This window comes from Falco peregrinus, chromosome 5, assembly GCF_023634155.1.
Source record: "Falco peregrinus isolate bFalPer1 chromosome 5, bFalPer1.pri, whole genome shotgun sequence".
NCBI lineage: Eukaryota > Metazoa > Chordata > Aves > Falconiformes > Falconidae > Falco > Falco peregrinus.
The window spans coordinates 69449372-69459052 of NC_073725.1; the positions used below are offsets into that span (position 1 = coordinate 69449372).

At 62.0% G+C, this 9681-nt stretch overlaps 1 protein-coding gene and 1 non-coding gene across 2 annotated transcripts; one reads left to right on the forward strand and one right to left on the reverse strand.

Moving 5' to 3' along the window:
- Positions 1 to 14: 14 nt before the first annotated feature.
- Positions 15 to 121, forward strand: LOC114013067 (U6 spliceosomal RNA). The gene has a single exon (XR_003555910.1). It is a non-coding gene; the product is annotated as a U6 spliceosomal RNA (small nuclear RNA).
- A 112-nt stretch (positions 122 to 233) lies between these two features.
- R3HDM4 (R3H domain containing 4) lies at positions 234 to 9502 on the reverse strand. The gene is made up of 8 exons (XM_055803890.1): positions 9322 to 9502; positions 5827 to 5981; positions 5533 to 5651; positions 4372 to 4495; positions 3807 to 3892; positions 2660 to 2745; positions 2298 to 2353; positions 234 to 1547 (listed from the first exon to the last, which is right to left on the reverse strand). The coding sequence occupies exons 1-8, from the start codon at positions 9363 to 9365 to the stop codon at positions 1444 to 1446; spliced, it is 774 nt and encodes a 257-aa protein (XP_055659865.1). The 5' UTR covers positions 9366 to 9502; the 3' UTR covers positions 234 to 1443.
- Positions 9503 to 9681: the final 179 nt, after the last annotated feature.

The following is a 9681-nucleotide window of genomic DNA, read 5'->3' on the forward strand; positions in this document are numbered from 1 at the left end:
AGACACGGTAATTCGTGCTCGCTTCGGCAGCACATATACTAAAATTGGAACGATACAGAGAAGATTAGCATGGCCCCTGCGCAAGGATGACACGCAAATTCGTGAAGCGTTCCATATTTTTTGCCACTCCCCGCCACCTTTGGGGGACCACCCCGCACCAGCCGGCGGTACCGGAGCCCCGCGCCCTCCACCCACCCAAGCCCCCTTCCCCACGCAGACACACAGCCAGAGCATGGGGGCACCGTGGTTTATTGTTCCTGAACAAGCAAACAAGGCGCAAGGGTGCGCTGGGGTCTCCCAGCTCCGGGGTCCCCTCAGTTTGTGGTGTCTTCACACTTGGGTGGGAGCCCAGAGCCATCAGCAAAGCCCCCCAGCAGGCAACAGGGGTGCTGCTGCAATGGGCAGAGACACTGACCCAGGCAGGGGGTCCAGCGCCGCAGCAGACCCCTGTGAGCAGCCCTTGACATGCTTGGGGGACACAGAGACCCACCAACTGCCCCGTCTATCCCCACGGGCACGCAGCAGGAGCACAGGGCCCCAGCAGGCTGGGCTGCGCTCCTCCAGCACACACACACACGTAAATACACACGCACAATAAAAAACACAGGCTATATTACATTTAAAAACTGCTCGGCACCCTGTGGTGCAGGCAGGTCCGCGAGGCAGGGAGTGGGGTGCCGCCCAAACAGCTGGGCGAGAGCCCCCGGGGAGCCTGGAGCACGGAGCTCCCCATGCTGCACCCTGCCCCAGGGGGCTGAGCCCCCCACCATGAAACACCCCATCATGGGCGCAGGGCTGGGGGTGCTGAACAAAGCAACACCACCCCCCCACCCCCCCCACCCCGGGAACGGGATGGCCCCCAGGCTCTTCCGCTCGCTCAGCATTTGCTCAGCACCCGCGAGGAGCTGTTTCACCACAGAAAAATCTGGACCAAAACCACCCCCCCCAGCATCAGTGCCAGAGGTGGGTCTGGCCCCGCCCGATTATTTTTAAAAAGCACCTGGGCTATAAATAGACACACAAACAGTTCCAGGGAGAGCAGCTCCGGCCAGGAAGCAGCGCTGCAGCTCGGGGAGCAGGGCAAGCACGGCAGATCGGCACCTGCTTCACCCACACCTCGCAGCCAGAGCACGGTGACATCTGGCAGAGCCACGCTGGCATCAGTCCCAGCACCCTGAGGGGAGCGCAGGCTGCCCCGAGAGCCACCCCTGGCTCTGCACCATCAAGCATCTGCTCCTGGAGTAGGGGGAGGGACAAAGCCCTCGGGGGGGGGGGGGGGGGGGGCACGGTGTGCGGAGCTGGTGTGCACCATGCCCGGCTCGGGCAAGAGGAGAGGTGGGCGGTGGGCCTGATCCCAGGGGATGAGGGGGCTGGGAGAGGCCAGGAGCAGATGAAGGAAGCCTTCAGCGCACCAAGCGAGGGGCAGGGTGTCCCTCGGGGGTATCAGCTCATCTGCCCCAGGTAGTCTGAGAGCAGGAGCTCGGGGGGCAGGAAGACGCGGTGTTTGTTGCTCACTTTCATCTGACGTTTCCCTTCGATGTCCGAACCTGGGGGTGAGAGGGAGCGGTTAGCATGGCCCTGTTCCCCTGCCACGGGTCCCAAACATTTTGCCCCCAACCCAGCTACCTCCCCCTCCTCCCTGCAGCTCACAGCGAGCTCTGGTTCCCCATGCTCTGCAAAGGTGGCAACTATCCCCCCCGCTCCAAGCATCCCTGCCGGCATCACGGGCTCCACTTCACATCATTAGCGCTCTCATGCTGTTTTCCACAAGCAGCTAATGAAACGCTCAGCGGCAAAGACTCCTCCACAGGGACAGAGCCCCGTGCCTCTCCCTCCTCTGCCTTGGCAACGAGCCCTTCCAGGGAAGCCCACAGGCAGGGTGCAGGCAGGCAGCTCGCTGTGGGAGGAAGCAGCAGCCGCAGGAGAGGGAGCCCCACCAGCAGCCTCTTGCTTTGCACCATCCAAACCCAGAACCAAGAGGAGCAAGGGCAGCATCGCTGCAAACAATACACCCCCCAGGCAGAGCTGGGCCTGGCCATCACCCTGGCTGCTGGGCTTCAGCCCCCGGCAGCAGCTGACATCGTCTGCCTGCCACCAGTGCAGTGGGGTGACCGCAGTGGAGGCTCCCGAGGGAGCTTCAGGCAGCAGAGGCAGAAAGGCAGGGTTATCTGTGAGCCGCAGCACAAGGTGGGGCTGGGAGGAGGGAGGGAGGAAGAGGCTGAGCTGGAGAGGGGAGATAATAATGAAGGGAAGGGAAAAACATAAACAAAACAAAAACCAAAACATGAGGCTCTTACTGGCAGAGACGAGGTCCATGTACTGGCAGAGCGCATGGAGCAGGAGTCGCTCAAAGCTGGGGGAGATGGGGGACAAGGTTAGAGCCGATGTCTCAGACCAGCATCTCCCGAGTGTCGCCCTGCTCCCGTTCCCCCCAAGGATCAGAGGCAGGGAGCACAAAGTGCCAGAAGCCCCTGTGCAGGGATCCCCCAGTGCACCCCCTCCTTGGGGGCTCCACGGGGGCCAGGCCGGGTGAGCACCCTCAGACGGAGACCCGAGCCTGGCCGAGGTCTCTGGGCCAGCTGGGGCACAGGGAGCCCAGGCAGAACAGCCTGTGTGATGGAGGACGGTGACACTGGCAGCGCCCGAGCTGGGGAAGTACCTGTTGTCCATCAGCGCTGTGTAGACTGAGTGAGGGGTGACGGAGAAGAAGGCCAGCAGCTCTTCCTCCAGGCCCTCCAGCGTCCCCTGCAAGGAGAGGAGGGGCTGTCAGCGAGGAGGGGGCAGCGTTGTGCACAGCCCCTGCATGACAGCACCTCTGACTCCCCCGGAATGACGCCCAGCAGCTCCCATCTGGATGTGAGATGGCAGGAAGGCACAAAGAAAGGAGACTTCTCCCCTTCTCCAGCCCCCGAGGCGGGGAAGAACCCGGCCTCTGCCAGCTCTGGACTTGGTGTGCCAAGGCCTGGCATCGTCCCTCTCGGAGCGGCAGCAGCCAGCAAAGCCTCATGCCTCCCATCTCCTTTTCTCCCGACAGTCAAAGATCAGCTCCATGCCGCTCTCCGGAGCACCATGACCCCAGAGACAAGCAGCAGAAGTAAGTCTCATTTGAGAACAAATTGAGCAGAAGCCAGCGGGCAGGAGGAGCAGAGGCCGCTTTCAGAGACTCTAATTAGAGCAAGAAAAACAAACAGAGCAGGAAAACAGCACCATTGAGAAGAGGGAGCAGGAAGCCCAGGAGAGCAAGCATCTGGGCAGGCAGCGCAGGGCCACGCGTGGCAGCTTGGCTCCCCGAGCCAGGCGGCACGAGGCCACGCTCGCCTCTCCGTTCAGGCTTGATTGTCTGCTCAGCAGTTCATGCAGTTCTATCCCCTTCAAAATGCATTTGAGCTTCTCCAAACAGCCTTGTGTGGGACACTCTGAAGACCCTAAAGGCTCCACTGTTGCCCCTGTGCACAAACGTGCTGGGTTTCCCCCCATCACCTGCTGCTCATTGAGCGGAGGCTGGGAAACAATCACATAAAAATGTCCTGTAACTACCAGAAAAATCTGAACTGAGGCAGGAAAACCCATCTGCACAGGGAGCTGAATGTCTGTTTGCAATCAGCCACCGCTGCAGAGGTCATACGAGAACTGGAGCACATTCCTCAGGAGCTCATCTGAAATTCGGCGCTTGTCTGGCTCAGCACCCATGCGCGAGGTCAGGGGGCAGCCCTCGGGACACAGGTGGGATGAAGCTGTACGTGGGGTGCTGGCAGCTGTAGCCCTGCCTGCCCCAGCCCTGCCACCCCCCGTAGCCCCCAGCTCACCATGGGGATCCGGCCCCGCTTCAGGGTGGCACGCAGGCGGCGGCTGATGCGCTGGAAGCACTCCTTGGGCGTGTAGGCAGGGTGTTCTGGAGCCAGCAGAGAGAAGACAGAAGGGGCTCGGACATGGCTCACATCCCATATGGCATCACCTCCCGGAAGGAGCCCAACGTCCCCTGAGTCGCCCCAGAGGACCCCAGCTGGCCACCCACCTCCTGCGTTTGTGGATGTGCACAAGGCTACCCCCAGACCGGCAACACTCTCCCCAGCAAAGGAGGGTTTGGAAGGCGCGGAGATTTGAGGGTCTGCCATTGGGGGACAGCTCCTGTACCCATCACCCCAGCCACTCCTGACTCCCACAAACCCTCCTGGGCCCATGGAGGGGTCTGCCGGGCATAAACTCCCCCGCTGCAGCACCTGAGGGGTCGGCTCAGTCATCCCCTGGCCCTGCCATGAGCAGATGGTGCAGGGAGCAGGATGCAGCCCCTGGGGAACAGTGCCCTTCCCAAAATGCATGCAAAGGAGGAAAGGGAGCGGCTCTCTCCACCCAGCGTCCCCTTCTCAGCACCTTTCCACTTGTCTTCATTCTTGACAGGCAGCTTCCTCTTGTGCTTCTTCCGGGCCTCCTCCTCCAGGTAGAGCAGGACTCGCTCTTGCTCTTCTCCTGATCGGTTCACGAAGTCATTCCAGATCTGACAACACAGAGGTCTCCAGGGAGCACCCGGCAGCACACAGCCACCCTCAGAGCCCCACCTGGCACCCCGTGAGCCTCCTCCTCCTCCTCACCCACCCACCCACAGGGACAGCCCAGGCAGAGCAGGAATAGCAGCTTGGAGAGGGGGATGAATGGGCTGGGCAGAGCATGGCTGCAGCGGACAGAAGCCACAGCAATGCCAACGTCTCTCCCTGTCTCTCCAGACCCTGACCATCCGTTACAGCTTGTAACGAGGAGATGTAGATGTAACACTTGGAGCCAACATACAAATGTAGTTTTTTAACGGTTACTGGGAGTCCAAGCGCTAACACAACAGCCCATCCTTGCAATCCCACCTCAAACTCAGGTCTACATCAGGCTTCCTAAGCCTGGCTTGAGCAAGCGAGAGCTCTGCAAAGCCAAGAGCGCATGCACACACAGACCGTGCAGGTTGCTCCGCAGCCAAAGCCCTGAGCATCAAACAGGAGAGAAGCAGAGTTTCAAAACACCGGGTTACAAAGCCGGTATCGCAACACTGGCTGGGCAGTGTGAAGCAAGAGGGGTTTGGCAACGGGCCTGTTTCAGAGGAAGCGCTGCGGCTCACCCAGCGCTCGGCAGGTACAACGCTGTACGCTGGGGCACTCAGCAGTGCTGTGGGCACTGCCAGAGGCAGCAGCAGCCCCCATTAAGCTGCCCTGGCCAAGCTCCGAGCAAGACGTGGGTCTCACACTGCACGTTTGCGCAGATCCTCCATGAGAGGTTCTGCCCTGAGACCCCCTGGTCCCACAGGCTGCAACACCAGGGGGTCCTGGGACCTGATGCCCTGCCCCGGCACGTGCGGTGGTGGCAGCCAGGCGCTGGGCACACAGACACCAGCCCCAGCTCCAACACCAGGCAGGAGCCAGGGCACAGCAGCTCAGGCTGGCGAGGCAGAGGGCTCCTCGGGATGGAGGAGCGAGGTACAGACACCACAAACTGCCAGAATTGCACGTGCCGTGCCCAGCGAGCCCTGAGCAGGCGGGCAGCTGTGCCTACCTCCACGTAGGTCTCGTTGTTACAGGCTTCAGTGAAGATGCTGGGGGTGGCAGAGTGGGTGAGCTCTCCATCGTCACTCCCGCATTCATCTCGCTCCAGAAGAGTCATCAGGTAGCGGGCTTGGGGGGGAAAGCAAAGCCATTGAGAGAGGAGGCAGCACCTTTGAAAGGCCCTGCGCCCACAGTCCCCCCCAACCTGCCATGCAGCAGAGGGTTTAGGGGGGGCTGCTGCCTGCCCTGGGAAGAGACCCAGCCCGGGAAGAGCCAGCACTCGGAGCCTGCCCCGAGTCCTTACTGTTCTCCAGCCTCTGCAGGCTCTTGCGGCCCTTGGCCCTGGGGATGAGGTCCGAGTTGCGGATGGCCTTGTTGATATAATACTGCTTTCGCTTGGACGGGGAGAACCTCTTGGACGGGGAGTCCTCCAGCGGGGGCAGGCAGTCCTCAATCCTCCTGCAGGGACACATGGCAAAAGGGACTGAGCCCCCCTGGAGAGCCCCAGGGCTTGGTGAACAGGTAGCACCCACGGCAGGGACACGTGAGAGGCAGAGCATCGGCATCAGTGCAACAGGCACTGCATCCTCCTCCAGCGGCCCCGTCCCCTCCGGTCACAGCTAATGGCCTCCCGGCACGCCACGCTGCTGAACCATGACCTGCTCCTAGGACTTGGTCCGTTTAAAGCAGCTGCACATTAGTGGCTAGACGTTCTGGGTAATTAACTCCACCAGCATGCAAAACCAAATGCAGGGATTCATTCCTGCGGAGAGGCCCCCAGAGGTGCCCCACGCAGCCGGGCACGCACCCCACCGCAGGCTTGCCACTGCCCAGCCAGAGCATGCTGCTGGGGCTGCCAGCACCATCCTGCCACGCTGCAATCGGCTGTGGACCCCCCATCATCTGATTATTGGGGGCAGCATGAACACCCACCCTGGCCATGTAATTACTGGCTGGGCTGGCTCTTCCCTCCAGACTGTTACGCTGCTGCAGCTGCCCCTCACCACCACCCCCAAGCTGGACGCTCCTCTGCCCCAGCAAGAGCTGGTTTTGCTGGTTCTCCATCCTCCAGGGCTGTGGCCAGTGTGTGGCATAAGCTGGTGGGCCCAGAGCAGACCCCAGGCAGCCCAGCACTACCTGGAGTGGGCACCAGGCTGCCAGCCTGCTGGCCCCAGCACTGGGAGCCTTCGCTGCCGTAAAGTTACAACCCCGGGGAGAAAAACTGCACTGCTCCCTGGTACACCCAGAGGTGGCTGGCTTCTGTTAATAACAATTCTATATTCAGGGTGTGACTTAGACACACATACAATTTAGGAACGACCATAAAACTCAAGACAATTTTATAGGAAAATTAAACTAAGTAATGAGCAAGGAGCTCACCGGGCACGTAGCACAACTGCTTTGGTTTCAAAGTTCACTAAAACTCCACCAAAGACGGGAAGTTTCATTATCTTTTGCTTGTTCTTTGCCCACTTGCTCAGGTCTCTGCATCACAGCTTCCTCTCCGGTTTGTGTGGGTTTCCTTTAGTGCATCAGAAGGTGGGCAAGGAAACCACCACCACCAAAACACACCACGGCCACAGGGCCAGGGCCGGAACGGGTGCTGCACCACCGAGCAGCAAGGCTGGCCATGTCCTCCCTGCCACGGCAGCACTGGTCTCGCCTCTTCCACAGGGCCTGCCAGGCACAGCTGTCCCCACCATGTCCCCTCCTTCCCAGCACCCCGGGGTTTGGGGAGACCCGGCACCACAATCGGGTGCTGGCACAGCCATCCTCAGCAGCTGGGGCAGAGCGGGCTGCACCGGCCGATTACAGCCCGCTCTGCCTGGGACAGCAGCCAGCACCTTACCCAGCGCCAAAGCCTTGATTTTTTTTTTTCCCCCCCTTCCCTTAGACAGGGGCAGTGATGGGGCCTCTGCTGCTGGAGGGGGGGGGAACAACATTTCCCCCTTCCAGCTGGAGAGAAAACATCAGCAGGGATGGCCTTGGAATAAATAAGAGGGATGCACGCATCCCCAGCGATGACTAACAGATGGGTGGGGACCTGTAACCCAAGCTGCAAACCAAGGGTGACCAGGGCTCACGGATCAAGTTTTGATACAAAGGTGGTTTAAAAAAAAAATAAAAAAAAAAATAGAGGGAGTCACCTTACTGCTGGCCCCATTTCGGAGGGTTGAAGTACACAAAGCTCAGCAGCTGCGAGGCTGGCACAGCCAGGAGCTGTCACGGCTCACCAGCGTGGCCCCACCATGGCTGTGCCACAGAAAAAGCCCTTCAAGGAGAAGGGGTCCAAGGCAACGCGCACTAAATATTTACCCCGTTTTCACAGACAAAGGAGCCCTAACTCAGTAATGGGACAATGAGAAGGGCTCATCCTCCAGCCTCTGCTATAGGGGGAAAACAATGTTAAAAAAAATAGCTGTGCAAGCATCACCAGGGTGGGAGCACCCCCAGCATTGCTGGGACCCCCGGCCCAGCCCTCCCCGAGGTTTGGACCCTCAGGGCAGGCGCAGCCCCAGCGCCTCCACAGCAGGATGAGTCGCTGAGCTTCACACGCCTCTCGCTCAGTGAAGCCTCCAGGGCCCTTTGTGGTGGTGCTGAGCCTGCCCAGCACACGTTCGCAGGGCTGGCACCCTGCGCTGCCACGTCCACCGTTTGGCACTGCTGCCTCCGCTGGATTCATTTCCAGCCTGGGAGACTCACAGGTGAGGGTGACCTTAGCCCTGCAGCAGAACTGGGCTTTACAGCACCAGGCACCCTGCCAGGAGCCAGCAGCCCGTCTGAGAAAGGCTGTTTTCAGCCGGTACCTGTAACTTCAGCACCGGGATCCCTCCCGGTGGAAGCCACAGCTGCCGGGAGCCGAGAGAGAGGGGTCCCAGCAGAGCTCACCCCCCGGGACTGGAGCAAGCACCAAGCCTGCGGAGATGGGCCCAGCACACAGTTTAGTGGCTTCTCCTCCGCTTCTCCTTTCCAGGCAAGAAACAAGAAGCCCTTTGTTCCCTTCCAGCAGGTTTTGAACCAGTTCCTGGTATTTATCAGTTGGGAAGCGGGACTCAGTGCTGACACTCAATGCAAAGCCAGCGCTGCCAGGCAGGGCTGCTGCACTGGCGGGGAGAGAATCCCACTGGGCACCGCTGTCCCGCAGGCTCCCGGGGCACGGCTTCTGGCTCCCGGGGGCACGGCGGCACAGCTCCCAGCACCCGGGGCACAGGTCCTGGGACACGGCTCCCAGCTCCGGGGGTATGGGTCCCGGGACACGGCTCCCGGGGATACGGACCCTAGCAGCCCCATCCTGGACCCTCAGCCACCCCAGGCTGTGAGCAGAGGGCTCAAGCCCCAGCCCCCCCCGCCCCCTCCCCAGCCCAGATGCCTGCCAGCACCACGTCTCCCAAGGGACCCGGGAGCAGGTGTGTCCCCCCCCCCCCAGCACAACGCTCTCCAGTCCCGGTGTCCCCAGGGAGCACCCGTGACCTTCAGCGGGGTAAACACTAATTAGCCCATTATCCTAATCACGGCCTCCTGCCTCTGACACAGCCGCCTCCGGGTCCAGGCACTTTCCTGCTCCGGGTCGACGGGGCAAAAGCTCTCTCGGGACAGCGCGTCCGCCCCCCGCCCCCCCAGCCCCCGCTGCGGCGCTTTGGGGACCCCCCGGCCCAGCCCCGCGGACAAGCGCTGCCCGGAGGCCGCGGGGGCAACCGAGGGCGGGAGGGGAGGCAGGAACAGAGCCTCGGAGCCCCGAAGCCCCCAGGCAGGGGGGCCCCCCAGCCACCCCCGCGGCCCGCCCGGTCCCCGCACTCACGGGTAGGGCTCCTCAGGGCCCGCGCCGCCCCGCAGCACCACCATGGGCCCCGGCTCGGGCGGCGGCAGCAGCAGCGGTGGCGGCGGGTACCGGGGCCTTCGCCTGCCCGTGCCTCCCGCAGGAAATGCGTCACAGGGGCGGGACCACAGGGAGGCCCGCCCCGGGATGAGCCCCTAAAACCGGGGCTCGGCGGCTACCGGGGCTGCGGCCCCTTTAAATCACCTCGCACCGCCCCGGCTGTGGCGGGGCTCTTAAAGGGGCTGCGCCCCGCCGGGCGGCACTCCCCCACCCGGCCACGGGGCGGCGCTGTAGCTGCGCTCCCGAGCGGCCCCGCGGCCCCACCGCGCGCACTATTTGCAT

Bases quoted from the DNA above. Each gene is read 5' to 3' on its own strand.
- R3HDM4 (XM_055803890.1), bottom strand. From the start codon at position 9,365: ATGGTGGTGCTGCGGGGCGGCGCGGGCCCTGAGGAGCCCTACCC. The intron at 5,982-9,321 runs GTGAGTGCGGGG...GTGTCCCTGCAG, and splicing joins GGCCCTGAGGAGCCCTACCC to GAGGATTGAGGACTGCCTGC. The intron at 2,354-2,659 runs GTACTTCCCCAG...CATCTCCCCCAG, and splicing joins ACAGCGCTGATGGACAACAG to CTTTGAGCGACTCCTGCTCC.